The sequence below is a fragment of the Benincasa hispida genome, chromosome 1, assembly GCF_009727055.1.
Source record: "Benincasa hispida cultivar B227 chromosome 1, ASM972705v1, whole genome shotgun sequence".
Classification (NCBI taxonomy): domain Eukaryota; kingdom Viridiplantae; phylum Streptophyta; class Magnoliopsida; order Cucurbitales; family Cucurbitaceae; genus Benincasa; species Benincasa hispida.
In genome coordinates, this window is record NC_052349.1 from 18,861,609 (window position 1) to 18,884,077 (window position 22,469).

General features: G+C 30.9%; 2 protein-coding genes across 2 annotated transcripts; one reads left to right on the top strand and one right to left on the bottom strand.

Annotated features, from left to right (window-relative positions):
• Positions 1-7,152: 7,152 nt before the first annotated feature.
• LOC120090982 (dynein light chain 1, cytoplasmic-like) lies at positions 7,153-10,176 on the top strand. The gene is made up of 3 exons (XM_039048773.1): positions 7,153-7,520; positions 7,613-7,718; positions 9,301-10,176. Exons 1-3 carry the CDS (start codon positions 7,356-7,358, stop codon positions 9,381-9,383), a joined length of 354 nt encoding a protein of 117 aa, XP_038904701.1. The 5' UTR covers positions 7,153-7,355; the 3' UTR covers positions 9,384-10,176.
• A 9,760-nt stretch (positions 10,177-19,936) lies between these two features.
• LOC120073450 (FCS-Like Zinc finger 15-like) lies at positions 19,937-20,773 on the bottom strand. Its single transcript, XM_039026301.1, has 2 exons — positions 20,450-20,773; positions 19,937-20,330 (listed from the first exon to the last, which is right to left on the bottom strand). Exons 1-2 carry the CDS (start codon positions 20,668-20,670, stop codon positions 20,132-20,134), a joined length of 420 nt encoding a protein of 139 aa, XP_038882229.1. The 5' UTR covers positions 20,671-20,773; the 3' UTR covers positions 19,937-20,131.
• Positions 20,774-22,469: the final 1,696 nt, after the last annotated feature.

Here is a 22,469-nt window from a genome sequence, read left to right on the forward strand (position 1 = left end):
GCATAGCCAACTAGATCAAAATTTGATTTATTTGAATAAAAAAAAAACTATGTCGATTATTTCTCTGAGATAACGGATTATATGTTTAATTTCGTTCCAATGTCATTTTGTTGGAGAAGAATTATATTTTGCTAATAAATTTACTGAAAATCTAATATTTGGTATTGTATTATTAGTAAGATACATAAGTGCACCAATTGCACTAAGATATGGCACTTCAGGACCAAGAAGTTCTTCATTATCATCTTGAGGTCGAAATATATCTTTCTTCACATCTAGTGAACGAACTTCCATTGGAATGTTCAATGGATATGTTTTGTTCATATAGAACATTTTCAAAAATTTTCCTGTATAAGTTGACTGATGAACAAATATCTCATATACTAAATGCTCAATTTGTAAGCCAAGGTAAAATTTTGTTTTTCCGATATCTTTCATCTCAAATTCTTTCTTAAGATATTTTATTGCCTTTGGCTATTCAGAAGTCCCAATTAGATATAAGTCATCAACATATATAGTTATAATAGAAAATCTTGACTGTGATTTATTTATAAAAACACATGGACATATTGGATTGTGTTGATATCCTTCTTTCAACAAATATCCACAGGTGATTGTACCATACTCGTCCTGATATTTCAATCTATAAAGTGATCTATGTAACTTTATTGAATACAATTCCCGAGAATTTGATTTATATGTTTCAGATACATTAAATCCTTTTGGGATTCTATATAAATATGATTATCTAGAGATCCATATAAATATGTTGTGGCTACATCCATAAGATGCATGTTCAGATTTTCATACACAGTCAGACCAATTAAATATCATAGTGTACTTGCATCTATCATCGAAGAATATATCTCCTCATAATCAATATCAGGTCTTTGTGAAAAACTTTGTATAACTAGTCTTGCTTTATATCTTGTGACCTCATTATTTTCATTTCTTTTCCTCACAGATACCCATTTGTATACCACAGGTTTGACACCTTCTGGTGTTCAGACTACTGGTTCAAAAACCTAACGTTTTGAAAGTAAGTTTAATTTTGTCTCAATTGCTTCTTTCCACTGAAATCAATCTTTTCTATGTTGACATTCTTCAACAGATTTTGGTTCAGAATCCTCATTTTCAGATATAATATCAAGAGCAACATTATATTAAAAAAAATGTTATCAGTAACTACACTAGTTTGGTTCCATCTTTTTCCTGTCATGACATAATTTATTGAAATCTCATTATTATCTTTAGGTATTCCACCTTCCTCATTAGTCATATCTTGAATTTCTTCATGGGTATTTACATCCTCAACCAAGTCTTCTTGACTATTAATTATTTTTCTTTTACAAGGATTTTTATCTTTGAAACTCACTAGTTTACCATGCTTCTAGCGTGTTCTAGACTCATTAGTGACAACTTGTTGTGTTGGGATATCAATTTTCAATGGAACATTTGCAGTTGGTATATGTGACTTTATTACTTTTTTTGTATCTATAAATCCATTTGGTAACTTATTTGCTATATTTTACAAATGAATTATCTTCTGAACTTCAAGTACACATTGATCTGTACGGGGATCTAAGTGAGACAATAACGATGCATTCCATGTAATTTCTTTTTCCAACTTTTTAATTCTTCCCCCTAATGTTGGAAAACTTGTCTCATTAAACTGAAAATCACAAATTGTGCAATAAATACATCACCCGTCGGTTCAAGATATTTAATAATTGATGGAGAATCATATCCAACATATATTCCTAACCTCCTTTAAGGACTCATCTTAATACGTTGTGGTGGAGTAATTGGAACATATACTGCACATCCAAAAATTCTCATATGGGAAATATGTGACTCATGGACATTAAGCTAATTGTAATGAAAAGTACTTATGACAAGATACTAACTTAATGCATACACGTGATGCTGGATGCAAAATAGCATGTCCCCGTACAGATGTAGGAAGCTTAGCTATAGTATAACAATTAACTGTAAACGTATTATGAATAATTCTGCTAAACCATTTTGTATATGAACATGAGCTACAGGATGTTCAACACTTATTCCAATTGACATACAATAATTATTAAAAGTTCGAGATATAAATTCACCAGTATTATCAAGACGAATGGTCTTAATTGTATAATCAGAAAATTGTGCTCTTAACTTAATTATTTGAGCAAGTAATCTTGCAAATGCAAGATTTCGACATGATAATAATCATATGTGTGACCATCTGTTGGATGCATCTATTAATACCATAAAATATCTAAATAGTCTACTTGGTGGGTTAATAGGTCCACATATATCACAATGAATTCATTCTAAAAATGTAGGTGATTTAGTCCCCACTTTGACTGGTGATGGTCTAATGATTAATTTGCCTTAAGAGTAAACATCACATGATAATTCATTCTATTGAAGAATCTTTTGGCTCTTCAATGGATGTCAATTTGAATTCTCAATAATTATTTTCATCATTATAGACCTAGATGACCTAATCTGTCATGCAAAATCGTAAATATGTCTGGATTCATGAACTTCAGGTTCATTGTTGCATATGTTTTAATTACTCGTATATGAGTATAATATAATCCAAAAGATAAAGCAGACAACTCTTCCAATAAACATTTTTCATACGAGACAGTAGATTTGATATAAAGATACTCCAATGTATATCTTTAAAACTAAATAGATTTCTCTTTGATTGACTAGATAACAATGCATTGTCAGTGATAAATTTTGTTCCTCTAGACAAAATAATGTTTGTTTTTCCAAACCCTTTAATTAGGTTTGTAACCTGATATTATATTGACTTTTACTTCCAGTATTGCCAGTTTGGAAAATTATTTTCTACTTGTAAGTATTGTATGCATAGTTCCACTGTCTGCTAGACATATATCTTCTTTACTCATTTTTTAGCCACCCAATATATGAAAATGATTCAGTTTTTTTTCATTAAAAGAAAATAATTACAATAAGAAAAATAACATTTGGAATATACAAAGGTTAACATCTACTAAAAGGAAAAAAAACATGGAGATGAATAAAAAAATCAAAATTAAGTCTAGATATTTTTAAAATCAAAGAAAACACTTGATGTTCCATCAATTATGTTGATTTTCTCTTTATGAGATTCAAATACATCCACCACATCCAAATTTGTCATATAGGATAGGTCAAATACATCATTATCCTAGTATGCAAATTTGCTTCCACATTTTTCTCCTTTTCCTTCAAGGATGCTTGATAGAGGTCAACTAAGTGTTTTAACGTACGACAAGTACGTGACCAAATACCTAGTCATTCCGAATCGGAAGTATTTATTTTTAACACTTTCTGGACTCTTATCTCATAGAGTTTTTTCTTTGTGATCACCATTTTGTATGGTTCTTTTAAATTTTGAATGATTAGAATGACCGCCACAAAAATAATGATTATTTCTTCCTCTATCATGGTCACAACCTCGACCACGACCATGATTATTATTAAAATTCACAGCATTCACTTCAGGGTATCATGTTGTCCCGGTTGGTCGAGATTCATGATTTTTTATTAATAACTTGTTATTTTGTTCGGCCATGAGAAGATATGAAATTAGTTCAGAATACTGTTTAAAATATTTCTCTTGATACTATTGCTGCAGGAGCATATTCGAGACATGAAATGTAGAAAATATCTTCTCTAACATATCAGTATCAGTAATTTTTTCTCCGCATAACAATAGTTTCGAACTGATTTTAAATAACACAGAGTTGTAATCACTTACTGATTTGAAATCTTGTAGCCTTAAGTATATCCACTCATAACGAGCTTTAGGAAGAATAACTATTTTTTTTATGATCATACCCCTCTTTCAAATTTTTCACAAGATACGGGGATCTTTTATTATAAGATACTCCATTTTCAGTCACTCGTGGAGATGATGATGAATGAAAATCATAGCTTTTACTTTGTGCTAACTATATGTCATATTTCCTTCTTTTATAGTCTCTTCAAGATTTATAGCATCCAAGTGGATTTCGGCATCAAGTATCTATGACAAATAATTATTGTTGTTAATATCGAGGACGACAAATTCTAATTTTGTGAGATTTCACATAACAGCACTATCATAAAATATTGTATTTATGTTAAAATTTTAATAGATATTAAATATACGAAATAACGTTAAATTTATTAATTATAATGAAGAGAGAAAAACCAACATATCTTTAGGACCTACCTTTAGCGAGAAAAACGATAGAAGTCTGTGTTGATAACGTGTTGTGAACTTGAGGAGCACAACGACACACAATGAGAATAGGATATGGAGAAAATATAATATAATAATAATACATAATAACATAAATAAATATAATATAATATATAAAATAAATAAATAACAAAAAAGTAAATAAAATAACAAAGAATGGATTTCTCCATATTCTCCAATCTTTTTTTATTGATCATCNATAATATATAAAATAAATAAATAACAAAAAAGTAAATAAAATAACAAAGAATGGATTTCTCCACTTTTTCCAATATTTTTGGAATAATGACAAATATGTGTCTTCTAAAACCCACCAAATGCCACTATTTATATACAATTTGACAAGTAGGAGGTGGATTACATGACATTAATAGTGTATAATCTTGAGACACATGAACAACACATGGGATAACATAAATGATACATGACCAATGGACACTAAAAATGAGCATCTACATTACATCTAATTTAACCTATTTATAATGTTGAACATAATTTTACGAGGTGCATTCTTCAGTCCCAAACGTTGGTAAAACAGTTGTAATATATATTATTATACTATTATAAAAGGTGCAATGAGGCATGATTCTTATAAGGTACTATCATCAGTCTTTCTTCCCAATTTGTCTTTACTTTTTTCTAATATCTCATATTTTATCTTTTTAGGTGGGATACAACTTTTTGAGTGCAGGTGTTTGTTGAGTCTAATAAGTATAATTGTTGCCAACGGGATGATACTCTTCAAGACGAGGCATGATTCTTTAAATACATGTCTATGAGCCTGATGGATACAATTGTTAGCAATGGGTTGCAATTGTTCAGGTGAAGGGGAGGTATCGAACATCTGCATTTTTCGAGTATTGATGAGCTACATGTATAATAATAATAATAATAATAATAATAAACCCTTTTATTTACAATCTTAAAAATGATTTTATACTATATCCAAGTTTAGAGAGAAAAAAAATTCATCATTTAGAACAAATAAGAATCAAGTTTTTACTTTAAAAAAAAAATCACGTTTTTAAAATACCTTTCTAAAATTGCAAATAAATTTATAAAATAAAGTTTTGAAAATCTTGAAACAACAATTTTTGTAGAGAAAAATAAATAAATATTTTGTAGACAGTTTGATTCACAAAAGTTAAAGATGAAATAGAGTCATGTAGACAAAGTTTGAAAGAGAAAAGTTTAAAGTTAGAACAAAGTTAGAATAATTTTAGAATGAAAAAATATAGACTATTAAAGGAAAAATTTTTGATAAAAGAAAATTATAAAAAAATTGAGAAAAGTAGAGAAATTAAAAGTAAAAGATAAAAGTCAAAATGAACACAAGTCAACTAACGCATGAATGTGTCAGTAACTATGAAGTTAGTAGTTCAAATTCTTTTATCCTAATTATACCAAAAAATATCAGAGATAAAAAAAAATGATCTTAAGGACTAACAAAATTATTTTTTTCATAAGACATCAAATTTTATTTCACATTATTTATGGCTACATTTGAAATTTAGAATACGTATGATCATAACATTAATTATTTATGAGTCTCTTTTTGTTTTCCTTCACTATAGTTTTAGAAAAGAAAACATATGTATATGTAATATCATATATTTTTATTTGAGTTGTTTCTTTAGACAATTAATACTAATTTAAAACTTTAAATTAATACTTTGACATTTTCACATGAATTGTACGTGTTTAGTACTAGTAGTTATAAATAGATTAGTTGACTAATCAAAAAAATATGACAAGTAACTTGAGATTTGGCTAAAACTCAAAACTAGTAATAAGTTGTAAACCGAGATGCAAATTTTTCTCATGGAAGTGGGGTGAGGAATATGGAGGGGAGTGAAAATTTTCTCGTTAGTTAAGTGGGCATGAGGATGAGGATTAGGAAGATGCTCATTCTCATCCCTCTTTACTTGTCTTTATTATCATATTATCACACAAATATTATATTTAAATTTCAACTTTTCTTTTTACTTAATAGCTAAGATAATAAACATGTATAGCACTTTAGATTTAGAAAGATTTAGATTATATATATATATATAGTTTATTTAATAGATAGTTTATTTTGTTATATTAGTAGCTTTTTTTTCTATTTAAATTGTTCACGTGGAATCAATCATTCAAACTTTTCAATAGAAATGTCCTATCAATATTTGTAATGGGAAGAAATTAAAAAAAAAAAAAAAAAGAAAAGAAAAGAAAACAATGGTTATTAATCAATTTCTTAATTTTCAAAAATTTATTTTTATATTTTAGTAAGTCAAATATTTATAAAAAAAAATAAATGGAGAAAATTATAGTAGAGATACTAAATAAACACAGACAAATTTTTTTTTTTTTTTTTTAAAAAAAGTAAAAAATCTTTATCAAACCCATCTTTTACTTTACGTACGATTTATTGTTTTTTTAAATAATAAAGAAGAATATCATTTTATACCTTTAAACTGAAGTTGTATCAATCAAAAGCATAAATTAATAATCGTATTAATTTAAATTTTAAGTTTTTATAAATGTATCAATTTACATATTCTTCCAAATTTAGTTTGATCGGTATGAATTAATTGAATCTCTAAATTTTCACAAGTTAATCAATTTAGACTATTCACTGTGATTACCTTTTAAAATTATTAATATATTAATTTTTGAAATATGTAAGACTCTTCACATGTCGATTTTATAATATGGATGATTAGCATAAATTCGTGAAAGCTTTTTTTAAAAAAAATTCTAGCTAATCGAAATGTAATGAAAGGTATAAATTGATATATTAAAAAATATATATAATATAAATGAGTATTTTCTCTGATAAAAACGGCCGTGGCCCGCAGTCCAGTTGGCCGCAGTAAAATAAAATATAAAAAATAAAAAAATGTTGTCGAAAATCATGAGAGGAATTTTTAAAAAAAGGAAAAAAAAAAACGAGCGAGTAGAGAGAGGACTGGGCGTCGGGAATCTTACAGAAGAGACGCAGAGTGATAGTGGTTGAGAGCAAGAGCCCCTTCTTCTCCCTCTCTCTTACTCTCTCTTACTCTCTCTTCTTCATTTCTTACCACCAAAATTTATTCTCTGAAAACTCCACTAAGTCATGAACCAGGAATCTCATCGCTCCAATCCTCCACCTCTGATGGTGAAGCCTGAATCTGACGATCGCAAACCCTCATCTGCTGCTGCCGTCTCCAAGAAAATCGTCATCAAGAGCGCCGATATGTTCAGTGACATGCAGAAGGAAGCTATTGATATTGCCATAGCTGTTTGTGCTTCTTTCTCTCTAATTAAACCACTCTTAATCTCCTTTTTCTAATCCTTCCTTAACTAATTCCCTTCACAATCTGTTTCGCTTAGGCATTTGAGAAGCATTCCGTCGAGAAAGATATCGCCGAACAGATAAAGAAACAGTTCGATAAGAATCATGGACCGACCTGGCATTGCATCGTCGGTCGTAATTTTGGTACCTTTTTTCACTCTCTCTCTGTAAATCTCTACCTTCCTGTTTAATTTTTCGCTGATAGACTGAATCTCTATTGATTTCTCTTGCTTGGAAATGCTTCTCTGACTTCAACTTCACTCTGTAGGTTTCTTTTCCCTCTACTGATATTGGGATCTAGTTGTTTATTTTTAAACTTTTTTTCCAGCGAATAATTAGATGAAGGGCTCTTCTTTCAGGCTCCACCACTTAGCAGAAGCAAGATTTGTCTGCATAGGCAGTTTTAGCACATTAGTGTGTTAGTACATTGAAATTACATATATTCTTGCATCACTAGGTAAGTGAACTCTATTGGAGAATTTCCACTCCATTTGGTCCATCGCCGTACTCTATATTGTATTTGCGAGCAAATTCTCAGCTACCGCAATCGTATTAGCCTATATGAATTGAATATCAGTGGATGGTCTGGCCATGGTTTGTGGCAATTGGAGGGGTGGGGGCTCCCCATGTAATTTTGATGATGAGGCCAACTAGCATAGTGAGATAGGATCGTTTGGAACTATGCAAGTTGACTATCAGGTTCAAGTGTTCCATAGTGACAAAGACCAATAGGTTGTGAATAGTTATTTTGGGTTCAAATCTTCCTATTTTGAGTTGCCTCTTTTTTCTTAAAGAAGAAAATTAGGGTGTAGCATGGAAGTAGAATTTGGCTTAGTTTTGCTAGTCGTAGTTCAACTGAAACATTAATGGTTTAATTTCAATTTGCAATGTGATCAGGCAGTGTTAAACTAAAGCTGGCTTCACTGTGATATTGTCTCTAACCATTTTTGTTCAACACGAGTCAATCTGATGTCTGTATGGTTCTGTTCACATGGTGAAAGATAGGAATCAAAATCCATTGTTTCATGTTTAATTTAAGTGTCGAATGTTCAGTTCTTGGTATTTATGGGATGTGAAAGATTGCTCGATGAGATACAGGGAGGTGATCTGCAACTTCTCTTTTTCTTTGTGCTGTTAGGGAAACAGAAAATTCTTACAAGCAAAGAATAGAAGTTGCGATCAGTGATCACACCACACTGACAGAGAGCCCTGCTAATATAAACTTTGAATAGTAAACTCTTGTTACCATGCCATTCTGAGATTTAGAGCTGAACAGTAAATGCTTTGACCTCAAGTTGGTATGTAGCTTGTAAGTGGGTAGTGCTGTTGCTCGTGGATTCCATTACCCCTTAGAGCCAAAATTTTCCTTTATATGGCCAATCCATTCACCCCAATCCTTGGAAGAACCCCTCGTGGTATTAGTGATCCATATGGTTTTTCCATTTTGGTGGACTGAACTTACTAACAATGCATTCCTGGCCTTAAAAAGTGCAAGCCCTTGTAGTTATTATGTTAGCAGATGAAAAGAACCTACTGTTCTGGTTGCTGGCTTCAGACTGAAAATTTTGGGACAATTCTAAATAATATGCTCCCTTATACCTGAATGTTGCAGTGCATTGTCTTGCTCTTGATTATTGAGCTTTATTCAGGATTCTATTCGTGTATGTTCATTTTCCTGCATTAAATTAATATCAAGTATGATTCTAATCTCTGGTTTCTGTTTCAGGTTCTTATGTGACACATGAGACCAACCATTTTGTTTACTTCTACCTGGATCAGAAAGCAATTCTACTTTTCAAATCTGGTTGATGATTGTTCTCCCCTTGAAAAAGATGCCACAAACTACTTTGGCGAGCTTGGCGATAATGATGCTACAACTATTTCTTGTATGTATAATCTAGTCTACCGGTATGTAAATCACCTGATGTTGCATTTTATATATTGTAACTAATATATCAGTGGGGAGTAGATTAAATGGTGAAACGAGAAATTCAATGCGCCATATACACAGTGTCTCGAAAGGTCTTTTTGTCCATATCATTAAAACAAAAGGCCGCAGTACTAGCTTCAAAAAGTAAAAGAAAATGCTGTACCGTTGGCCAAATGGTCAACGTTGCTTGAAATTGTGTCACTACGTCTTGATAGATGAGTATATGGTGGTTTTTAATGGGGTATTTTTGTGGTTCAATTTTCAAATACTAGCTCTGAAATCTGCCTTGGAAGTTGATCAGCTATAGAAGAGTAAATGCACCATTGTTGCAGTACAAGTACAATACAAGATAGGGTGTGGTAAAAGGGGGTGGTGCAGACTGGAACTTCGAAACAAGAAGAGTTTTTGTACTGTTGCTGAATAAAGGGAGGAGTTAAAAGCTCTCTTTTCTGTTGATTTTGCAGCATATTTCTGTTGATTCATTACTCTTGTTTCCTTTTATAATGGTTTGCCTTTTTTACACAGCTTAGCAGCCCTACCCTCAACTTTCTTGGTCTGAGGAGTAACTTTGGGGCCTGCTTGGCTACTTTGTTCTTGAAAATTATGGTCGAGTGTGTTGTAATATCAAGGACCGGGTGCGTATGGAGTCTGAATTTTGATTTATATTTTCAATTTCGCCTAATTTGCTGAATATCAGTTTGACATATTTGTTTTTGAAAAGTAATACTGGATTTTGTTATTCAAATAGTCAATTTTGAGAACTTCTCTCTCTTTTTTATTTTTTGGTAATGTTTTTATTTATTGAATCGGCTTTGAAGTTAAAATTTTAAAATACAAAATTACATTAAAAGAAATAAAAACACTAATATATGCAATATTTCATGTTATATGGTAGAAGCATTCGAGTTTTCTATTTGTCTCTTTTAGTGATTGGTTACAAAGATATCTTAGATAATTCTTCATTTAAATTGTTAAAAAAAAAAAATTCCCTATTTTTTTGGCCATTATGCATCAATTAAAAAAAATCCATATTTCATTTGGTCATTACAAGTTAATTTTTTTTACCATTACACGTTGATTCTTTAAAAAAAAGATTTTCCTTATTTTTTGGTATGTTAATTGTTAAATTATAGTTTTTTTTTTTAAAAAAAAAAAAAAAAAGAAAAAGAAAAATCGCAATATCTCATGTTATATCAGGTTAATATCCTTTTATTTAAAACAAATCAAATTATAAAATCAAAATCTTATCTATAAACGGCTAAATTCAACTTTTCATTTTCATTAGGTATATCTTCCCCCTTCTTTCTTTTTCTCAAGAATTTTGTAAACCCCTTCCCCAATATTTTTTCTTCCATTTTTTGTGTAGAAATTGAAGAAATTTTGTTGTAGCATTTAGGTATATTTATTTATTTATTTTTGAATAAAAGTTAGGATGACTTGTCACTCGAAATCCGGATATTAAACCGAAAACACTAACAAGAATTGTAACAATAAACAAAAACAAGTAATCGAACATAAGAGTTGGTAACCCAGTTTAATGATAAATCACCTATATTTGGAGGGCAGTATGCTCAGAAAAGATAATCCATTAATACTGATGAGTTAAGCAATTTACAATGTATCACTTATCTCATGTAGAACTCAATTCCCAAGTCACCTGCTCCACTTAGATGTGAGACTCTCTCTCAAATGTACTTAGACTCTCTCTAAGCTTCATGATATTAGTGATGAGACTTCTTTCATGATGATATTTTTGCTTCGAGTTAGTGAACTCCCTTCACGAATGAATCTTAGGATCTTCCTAGTATGGAGAATTCCCTCTTCGAAGCTAAGTCTTAGGCTCCCTCTAAGACTAAGAATCCCTTCTCTGGCAACTAAGGCCTTGGCTTCCCCTAAGTCGTGATAATCTTCAACGTGTTGCAATCAACGAATGAAGAACTTGCACAACGGGATAATAAACAACGAGCAAGTACTAATGTGGAACAGTTCAGAGAGGTACAAAAATCGTCTTGCTCTCAAAAATACAATTCGGCTTCTTCCAAACGGCTCTCAATAAATCACACCTTTTACAAACGAATTTAGAAAAGGAAATAACTCTCAAATAGGAGAAGACAATTCACTCCTCATTAAAGGAAAATATTAGACAAAATCAATTTACCAAATTTTTCCAGATAAGGAAAAAAATATTATGCAGGAAAATATTATGATCTCAAAACCCGATGTCAAGGAATTTTATGAGACATCTACAGAAACCAAGACCTTAGAAAAATATAAAGCCAATCAAATGAAATCTCCAACAAACTTCCCATTTGCTTATATTTTTAAGGCAGGACCAAAAATAACTATAAAATAACATGTCTGAATGTCAAGAATAAAGTGTTAACAAAAATAGTAACAACAATAAGTCTAGAGCAGAACAGTCAAAATCAACAAAGTCTTTAACAACATATGTACAAAAAAACAAAAGAACATAAACACAACAACAAAACAAATGATCAAACCACCAATAAAAACCACCAACATCAGCAACCGCCAGACAAGATAAGGTTACAACACTCCCCTTTCTGGCTTAAAAATTAAGGTTGAACATGAGAAGAAGAGGCCACAACAGAATGTGCCAATATTGCACGTATTGTCTTTAACAATCCAGCCACAACTTCTCTTCGTTCCTGAAGTTTTAGTAATTCATCATCAATATTTTTTAGTTCAGTAGACAGATGTTATAGACACGATTGCCAAAAGGAGATTCTATGAACCTCTGATTTAAACCATCAACATAGGAGTAGCAAAATCAGACATGTGAAAATTTTGGATAAGCTTCAAGTGAATTAAAATAAGTGTTAGAGCAAGGCCAATAGCCTTGTCAGGGCCAACAAGATTTGATTTCTAAGCCAACAAAACACCACATATCAAACGAGAGTAGCAAATGAGCAACATTAAAGCTTGTGACCCAATGTATCGTTTAATCTAATTAATTGCAAAGGTTCCAAAATCATACTGAATACTAGTGCCAATTTGGAATAACAAAGTAGCAAGAGAAACTGGCAACCCAGACTTGTGAAAAAAGGGACACCAGTTGAAAATCCCCACTTTATGAAGAGCAGCATATTAGGAACTCAAAATCGCAGTAGATAACTGTCCTTTCTTAGGCCAGGATGTCCTTGCACTTCCAGTCAACTCAAAGACAAACTCTCTTCAGGAAGACTGTTTCTCAGGAACACCAATAGACATTGTTTGATTGAGATACTTATTAATCAGATCATCATTGAAAACAAATGGATGATGACGCACATGAACTTTTTGAAAATTTGGACTGCTTAAATTGTCAAAATCTGGAGGAAGATTGACAATAAATTCTCGAACAAGTTAGGGATAGAAAGGACCCAAATTTAACACAATTCTATCTAATTCAGCTTGTAAGATTAGATTGACAAGATCAAAACATTTCTGAGTTCGATCAGACATCTCTTTTTCATCAACAATCTTCCTTTGAATCATATATTTCCACAGGTTGGCTTCCAACTCAGTATGAAAGGACACATTGTTTAGAAGAACAGATGACACATTCAAGGAAGCAGGTCTGGAGGTAGCAGCTTTCTTCCCTCCAGTTCTTATAGAAGCACAGCCAGCTCATCTATGAGAAGAATCCTTCAAGATACTGTCTTTAGTAGAATCAGAAATATCCTCAGACTCCCCTTAATCAAATTCAGACTCCGATGTTTTAGAGGATGCATCACCACCACCTTTAACATTTTTCAATCTTTTTGCTAGTAAGTCTTGACAGAGATACATTATCATCTGAATCAAAATCCTCAACATCCTGTCGAACATCTTCCTTCGCAGCACTAGTTTCATGAGACATACGATCATCTGTTGAGCCAACACCAACTATTACAGCTTCACTAGTGTGAGGAACTATTGGAACATTTTCGCTTCCAACATTCTCACCACCCTAATCAGCCAAAGAACTGTCTCAGGAGAAACACTGAAATCCCTTCATCAAGGTTTTCAACAATTCTATTCACATTATCTGTTAAAATCTCAGGCTCATTGCAAACGGGTAAAGAAGAAACAGAGACCAGCGTTTCATAAACAACTTTGTCAACAAAATCATTTATTGCATTAACATTAGAATCAAACAGTAATACATTTTCCGTCTCTAACACGACAGAACCAACATTTTCCTCAGCAACCAAACCAGAGTCAGAAATAATAGAAGTTAAATTATCGAAACTAGAAATAGGTTTCTTATCATCTGTAACCTTACCCTCAGAAACCCTATCTTTAATTTGTTCAGGGACAAACTCACTAGAGACAACCCTGGGGTTTCTAGGAAAAATGATAAACTCATGCATGCTTTTAGGAGAACCTTCAGAAGAGGACTTGTCTTTTTTCAGGATAAATGTCAACACCCTCACCAACCAAATCATTCAAAGTGAGAGACGAAGAACTTACTTTTTCTTTTCCCTTTGTGTTGCTCGGTTAAGCAGTACCAGAATGTCTGCATTTAGCCGTCGGAGGAGGGATACCAACTTCTTTTTTTGCAGAAGACATCCCATGAACACGAACGTCATACTTGTTCGTGGAAACCAGAGGAAGTTCCTCTTCAACAACCTCTTTCCATTTTGCTTTCTCCTTGTAATGCACCATATTTTCATCGGAAGTGTGTGTGCCTGTTCTAGTACTGGGCATTAAAGAATCAAATATATTGAACTCAAGTAAATAACCCCTCGGGGACGGTTGAATATAGAAGACAGACACAAATTTAAAAGAAGAACTATCACTTTCAATTAGTGAAAACTTCAAATTTGAAAGATAATTTGAAATCAAGCAACATTTGAATTTCTTTAACCCAATACCAACCGTAATTAATATGATTTGATCATCAATTAATTGCTTCGACTTCCACGCTTGACATGCCATGAAATTTTGAAAATCAGCCCAAAATAGTAATTGCTAATCCTTCAAAATGCACAAACCTAAGGAAACTCTCAGGGCCTCAAACCTATCAGCGTCAAGAACCTTGGTGAAGATGTCAGCTAATTGGTATTTCGTGTTAACATGCTCTAACAAGATCTGCTTACTCTCTGCAAAATCACGAATGAAGTAATGTCTGATGTCTATGCGTTTAGTCCGACTGTGTTGAAAAGGATTCTATTGCACTTAAGTTGTCACAACAAAGAGTCGTGACATCTTGTAAGACATCATACTCTTATAACATATGTTTCATCTAAATCAATTGTGTACAGCTACTTCCTGCAGTAATACATTCAACTTTAGTTGTAGATAAGGAGACACAATTTTATTTCTTGCTAAACCAAGAAACTAGATTATTCCCAAGAAAGAAACACCCTTCGGAAGTACTCATTTTGTCCTATGAACTTCCAACCTAATCAACATCGCAATAGCCAACCAAAGAACTACTAGTGTCAAGTGTGTTGGGGTTGATGCCCTAAATCTCATAGGGTCCTGTAGTTTGTAAACACCTGTATGAACAAACGCTTGTGATGTAATAATATGAGATATTTTCTTCACTGTTGTCTATGAAATATGAGATAGTTTAGTTGCATTAACCACAAACAAATAAACTAAGATCCCTAGTTATTTTTGTAACTTAAACACGTATGTGGAGACATACAAGTGGATCATGCCTTAAGTGATAACCTAAATGGTGTGTAGTATATAGATATAGAAGGGAAACCTTATCCTGGTGACACTAGGGATACGACTCTCTTTATAGATGTTACAAGTATTGTAAAGTGCTACAGATGGTCTGATCCTGATCATTCATGTGGAGACATGCGAGCGGGGGTATCCTATACAAAGGAGTTTGTATAAGACCAAACCACAAAATATTTAGTCTCGTTATATAACACCGTTCATGACAGAGACTTTCATTTCACTAGAATGACCATAGGTAACATGACCTTAATCCTGAGTGAGTTGGGAACTTTTGTCTATGAGAGCGGTCCTTTGATTTGCATGAGTGCGAGTGGCCAGATTGCCGACTCAAACCTACCACTTTGGAGATTCTTCTGATTGGGGAGCTGGGAACTCCGCTACAGAAGATGGAATTCACTTCTTCCCCGAACCGTACAAATGGGAGGCTAATTTTAGTATTTAATAACTGAAGGATAAAATGAAAAGAGTTTTCATTTGGCTAATCGATCGCTTCATAATTAGATTCACTAATCGCATGCTCACGAGAGACTAAATGATAGAGCGAGATTTACTAAACAATCGTGTAAATGATTGAGCGAGAGACTAAGCGATCAGCTAGATGATTCTCACGAGAGTTAAATTTACTAAATGATCGTGTAAACGATTGAGCGAGAGACTAAGTGATCGGCTAGGCGATTCTCACGAGAGCGAGATTTACTAAACGATTAAGTACTCTTAATCTATGCGATAGATAGAACCTTTCTCCCACTTACTTGATCGTGTAGTTTGATCGTTTTTTTCCTCCTTCCCTGTACCAAATTCACATAGAGCCCACACCTCCTGGATTCTCACTCCGAGAATACCAAGGTTGCCGAGTGGTATTGTTGAGGGGTTACTGCTCGTGGATCAAACAGTTCGTGATTGCTAGACGATTGGTTGAACAATTGCTCACAAGAGCGAGATATTGCTAGACAAGTGCTCAGAGAGCGAGGTATTATTGGTCGATTGCTCACGAGAGTGAGAGATTTACAGAAGAAGAGTTCTTCAAAGTTATGTCTCTCATTCCTTTTGTATTTGATTAAGAAAGCATGTTGTAATTATGTTTGAGATGCATAACTGTTCTTGTATGTTTGTGATTCCAGGTCTTGAATAATTGGGGTCCTGCCTTCTCATAATAGAGAGGGACATGATTCATAAGTAGTATTATGAATAAATTGTTCATTAGAGGGTCAATGAGAATCTGAGGAACAAGATGTATTTACAGAGGTAAAATGGTAATTTTGACCCAGTTGTAATTATAAACGACCTGTGAAGGAGAGACTTATTGATTATGGTTTACATGGATAGAAATATATTTACAGTGAGGAGAGTGCAACTATCAAGCTATAATAATGTGCCTTGATAGTTAAGAATAGTAATTAATTCGATTAAAGAGTTTAACGAATTAATTATAAATCGTTGGAGCTCTTGATCTGTAGGTTCATTAGGCCCCTCAACTAGCTCTTAAATTGGAATAACAAATTGAGCATTGATATATGAAATTAGATTATGAATTTGAAATGTTCAAATTCGATTTTAGGGTCTTCAATTAATTGTATATGATACAATTAAAAATGTTTAATTTAATTGAAATTGAACGAAATTAGAAAATCAATTAAATTATGATTTAAATATGAAATTGATTTATATTGGTGACATTGATGTTTTATTAATTTAATATTAAGATATTAAATTAATATTCTTTTAATTAAAAAGTTTAATTAAAAAATTAAAAAATTAAAAAATTAAAAATAGTTTTATTTAAATTAATTATTTTTTGAATTAATTATATAAAACTAATTTAAAAGTAAAATGAAATGATCATGTTAGTGGTTTTTTCCAAATTTTAGGAAAAATACACTAACTTCATTTTAATGGTTTTTCACCAAAATCCAATTGAATCTTGCAATTTCTATAAATGCACACCAATGAATCGGTTTATAATAATTTATTATTTTCACGTGCTTTTGTTTTATCTTTTCAAATGTGTTGTAAATATACAACAATTCATCTTTATATAATTTTGAAATAAATATAATAGAAACGGGTTGTTATTTCTAATAAAACTAATGAGCTTTTATTTATAGTTTTCTTATTATAAATACACATATATTTGTTTGATTGTTTGTTCTCTTACTATCAAATATTTGAATTAAGAGATCAAAAAAATCAAGTTGAGAACTTAAAAAAAAAAAATAGTTTAAAAATATATATTAATTCAAATTTGTTTTGTGTAATATGATTTTTTTTAATATAAAGAAAGAATGAGTATTAAGTAGAAGCCTTTAACTACTTATACATATACATTTCATTCCAACGTTATGAAACATGTGCAACGTACGTAGTTTCGATTAGTTAAATTAAAATATGTATATTATATTATATTATACAAAATTAATTCATAAATTAATTAATAATAATTTATATATATATAAATTTCTTCACCTATCTTTATACGATTCAAGTAGCTCTCCAATGAAAAATGTCATATGTTAATTTTTTAACCAAATAATTTTTTTATATACAAGAATGAAGAACAAAGAAGACTGGAGCTAATCATTGCTTTGTGAAGTAAATGACTTGATCTCCAACCATATTTATTATTTGTTATGATTAAGCTGTCCATTTTATCAAATTCCTTCAATGGAAAAACATCTTTTCACTAAAACAAAATTGTCTTTTCAATCGGTTGAACATTTACACTAAGCTCCTCAACTTTCAATTTTACATATAATATGTGGATGTACTTTTAATTTTATATCTAAAAATCTTTGAACTATTCATCGTTTTTTTTTAATTCACAAATCTAGTACCCATTAGAATGAAAATTTAATGTACTATTCTACAAAAAAAAAACTCAATCTTTATATCTAATAGATTCATTATTTTTTTTTTTTTTAAAGAATGTTGTATCTCAATACCTTCGAGAAAAAAAAAAAGGTCAATTGTGTGGGTCAAGTTGGTTGTCTTTCCCAAATCGTTAGAGTAACTTTGTTGTCAGACTAAACTCGTGAGATTGGACTCTAATCCATAACCCTAAATATTAGTTTTCTCTATGGATTGGCCAACCTTATGAGTCATACATTTAGTTGGCCATGAAGGTGAACCCTTAGGGCCATATACATAAGGGTGAACCCTCTTCTATAATTCTATCTTTTTTAATGACGGTTTCTCAAAGTCATGTTCTTTTCGGCCTCTATTATATAATTGGACTCTTTTTTCGAGTTTCAACTCAATAAAAATGAGAGAATATATAAGTTTGACATATCAATCAATGAACGATTGAAATAAATATATAAGTTTGACTTAAAACACATAATTCCTTTTAAAAGGAGATACTTTAATTACATCGAAAAGAACAAGTATCTCTCTAAGAAGAAACTAAAGAAAAAATAACTTTAGATAAATAATTATTCCAAGCTCTAACGTATTAAATTCTTACTTTCACTCTCAAATTCGAAACATTACTGTTAACCCGTATTACACTAGACGTCACCTATTTTGGCAGTATGCGATTCATTTAACCAACAAATACATGTACTTTACAATATATATTTTTTTTAATAGAAAGTGTATTATAATCTCACTATTTTTGTCGTTACTCCCAAGTTTAGAATCAAATCTCCAAATTGATCATACAAATTTGAGAAAAGTATTTTTTTTCTTAGATTTTGGATAATTTTCATTTGATTGTTTAGGTGTTAACATTTAGTTAAATTTTAAATTTGATATTAATTTAATTTTTAAATTTCAAAATGTTACGATTTTACTTTTAAAATTTGAATTTTATTTCAATTTGATCCATAAATATTAAGACAATGCAACTATGTCAAATAAATATATATATATAAGTAAATAAATAAAATTAGCACATTTTTTTCGCACTAGAGATATTATAAATCTCTCCACTAATTTTATATAATCAAAATAAACAAATAAAATTAGCACATTTTTTTCCCACGGGAGAGATTATAAATCTCTATTCAATAGCATATCATCGTTCGAAAATAATGGCTACAAATATTTATGTGTGAATGTTTTAAATGTTTCAAAAACATATTAAATATTTTAGGAAATTTAAAATTTTAAAAATAAAATAAAATAAAATAAAACCATTTCTCCATAAGCAAAAGAACATGGTTTCAGAATTATTTACCTTGTATCGAAATTGAAACCATTTAATGAATTGAATTCGCTTAAATGAACTAAATCATCATAAAATTAAATCTTTGTATTAATAAGGATCAACAAAGAAAATAATAATAGAGACATTTAGTATAATTCATAAAAATAAAAATAATAAAAAAAGGTGACATTTAGTACAAAAGATTATAGGTTAAAAAACTATTTTTGATTACTATATTTAGTTTCCATTATATTTTAGTTCCTATAGTCCATAAAATGGTTAAATTATAAACAAATTCAAAAAAAAAAAAAAAAAAAAAACTATGCGTATAAATTGTCCGACTTTAAAAATCAACCACATAAACTTTCATTTGAAAGTATTCGAAGTTAAAAGGAAACAATTTTTTTTAAAGCAAAATGATATTTTAAGCAAGAGTATAATAAGATATTTTCATAAGATTCAGCTCATATTTGTTTGGGAGTAGAGGATTTAGACACATTAATATGGATTTAACTTCTAGTTTGTTGCTTGGGAAGCATAACAAAGCTCATTTTCCAAAAACAAACATAACACCCATCTCTTTTCCACACATAAAAAGAAAAAAAAAAAAAAAACAATCATCAATAATATCCACCTTTTATCTCAATATCTATGGAAGTCTTTTTGCCAATTTGATCTTAAATACACTCCATTCTTTTTCTTCCCTTGGTTTCATATTCAGAGATCAAAACCCACCGAACCAAAAAAAAAAAAAAAAAAAAAAAAAGAAAAGTACAAAAGCGATTCATGATTTGATGACGGTCAGTAGGCAATACCTGGGGAGTGGTTTTTGGTGGGTTTAGGGAGGCGAGAAGGGGGAGGGGAGGGAGAAGGAGCGGTGGTTTGTTGTGGGTTAATGGCGGCGGCGAAAGAGCAGTTTCCGGCGTCCACCATTGTTTCTTCTTCGTCCATGAAAATCTGCCGGCATCTGCACTCTTCGCTGCAGAAACCCTTGTCGCCTCTGTATTTTTGTATATATAAATAAATAATTTTTTATGTCCTAATTTAAAAAAAAAAAAAAGAAGAAGAAGAAGAAATATATTTAAAAAATGAATAATAAAAAAAAGGTTAACTACTTACTCGTACATATAGATGTCTTTTCCGGGGAGAAGCTTCTGGGCGCACAGAAAGCATCGGTCCAGAAATGTTGGAGTTTTAGAAGAAGAAGCAGAGTGGTGGCGGCGGCGACGGTGGTGGTTGTTGTTAATCATCATAAGGGTAGTTTTGTCAATGACCTGACGAGTTGACTCAGTGACGATGTCGAGTTTCCGAGTTTCTAAAATTATACTGAGTCCTACCATGTCTCATCTTTTTTTTCTTTTTGCCCTTTAAGACAGAAGACGGTGGGCAGCGGGAGCGGAGGAGGGATTTCTTTTTTATTTATTTTGTAGTTGATGTTGTGGTGGAACGGGAGGATTTAAAAGAAAATTAATTTATTTTTTTAAAGAAAAAAAAAAAAGAAAAAAAGAAAGAATGGGAGGGTCAGGTGAGGGTGGGGCCAGTACAGCTATGTAAGTTGTAAGAAGGACGATTTGACTGCTTCTCCTCTCTTACTGCCACGTTTTCTTTTCTTTTCTTTTCTTTTCTTTTCTTTTTTACTCTTGTCGTTTTCTCATTTTCTCTCTCCTTTTATTTTTTTTTAATTACTTTTTTAAATTTCCAATTTCGTTACTATGTATGTTCTCGTTCTCTTAAAATAAAGACTAGTTACAATGAAGCTTCAACTAATTAACTCACTCACATTTTCGTTGGAGAGTTGTAAGTTGAAACGACGATCATTTTTTTTTTTTTGTTTTTTAAGAGTTATTGTAATTAAAGTGTGGGATAGGAGAATCGAATCTCAAACCACGAGATTGATAATATGAACAACGTCTTGTTAGCTAGAAGTTTACAACTTTATGTCTACTGTGTAGAGATAATTAGATTGTGGTAGGGTTTGGAGCATCATTTGCACACTTAAGGCCGTAATTAAGCAAGAGTGGGCTACTTAGAAAACGTGAGATGGGAGTCGGTATTTCATTGGACATGCATATTTTGTATTTTGTATTTTTTTTTCTTTAAGATATGATATCGATCCTTGAGGAGATAGAATCCAATTTGCACAGTGGGATGGAAACACAAGTCGTGTTAATTCGTTTTAGCTACCTTGGAATCTTCTTCATCTTCATAATAATAGGACAATATATACTTGTGCGTATAACTCAAATATATGACAACAATTATTACTGATTATTTAAGTCTCGTTTGATAATTAGTTTGTTTTTTAAAATTAAGTTTATCGATTCTACTTCTACCTCCAAATTTCTTTATTTCTTATCTATTTTTTACCAACTGTTTAAAAACTCAAACCAAATTTTAAAACAAAAAAATAGCTTTCAAAAAGTTGTTTTTCTTTTAGAAATTTGATTAAGAATTTAATTATTGTACTTGAGAAAAATGTAAATTGTTGTAAAAAAATATTGATAAAATAAGCTTAATTTTTTTTTTTTTTTTTTTAACTAAGTTTTTAAACAACATTTCACCTCTAAACTTCTTGGTTTATTATCTATTATATACTGCATCATTTTGAAAACATTAGAAAACAAAAAAGAGAGTAATTTTTAGAAATTTATTTTTCAGATTTTGAAATTTGGCTAGCTAAGAATTCAATTATTTTACTTAGAAAAAAGACATAAATCATAATAAAAAAAAATTGAAATAAAAAAATCTTAATTTTCAAAACCAAGAACATAAACTCAAATAGTTACCAAGTTATTATATGGACCTTCTATTTCACTCAATATTTGTTGGAGTGAGATGGAATTATGATGTTTGAGATGGTAATTGCTACGTTATTCGTAGAATGTTTAAATCGATTTTATAAGCGTAGGTTAAGCCTAAAACTACCTTTCATAAAATGGTTTTTAAAATGGATTTCTTTTCCAACTATGAATTACCTCTAAAATAAAAATTTTAAAATAACCTTTAATACTATATTAAATCTCCATTGACATGCAGATATTTTTATATTTTCATAAATTCAATTTCAATAGGCGCAATAAATCATTATTTTCATTATATTATAAGAACGATACTCTATGTAGTATATATAAAATAAAGC

Excerpts from the sequence above, each read along its gene's own strand:
- LOC120090982 (XM_039048773.1), top strand. The coding sequence starts at position 7,356 with ATGAACCAGGAATCTCATCGCTCCAATCCTCCACCTCTGATGGTGAAG. Across the intron at positions 7,521-7,612 it reads CTATTGATATTGCCATAGCT|GCATTTGAGAAGCATTCCGT; the intron begins GTTTGTGCTTCT and ends TGTTTCGCTTAG. Across the intron at positions 7,719-9,300 it reads CATCGTCGGTCGTAATTTTG|GTTCTTATGTGACACATGAG; the intron begins GTACCTTTTTTC and ends TTTCTGTTTCAG.
- LOC120073450 (XM_039026301.1), bottom strand. The coding sequence starts at position 20,670 with ATGGTAGGACTCAGTATAATTTTAGAAACTCGGAAACTCGACATCGTC. Across the intron at positions 20,331-20,449 it reads AAAGACATCTATATGTACGA|AGGCGACAAGGGTTTCTGCA; the intron begins GTAAGTAGTTAA and ends ACAAAAATACAG.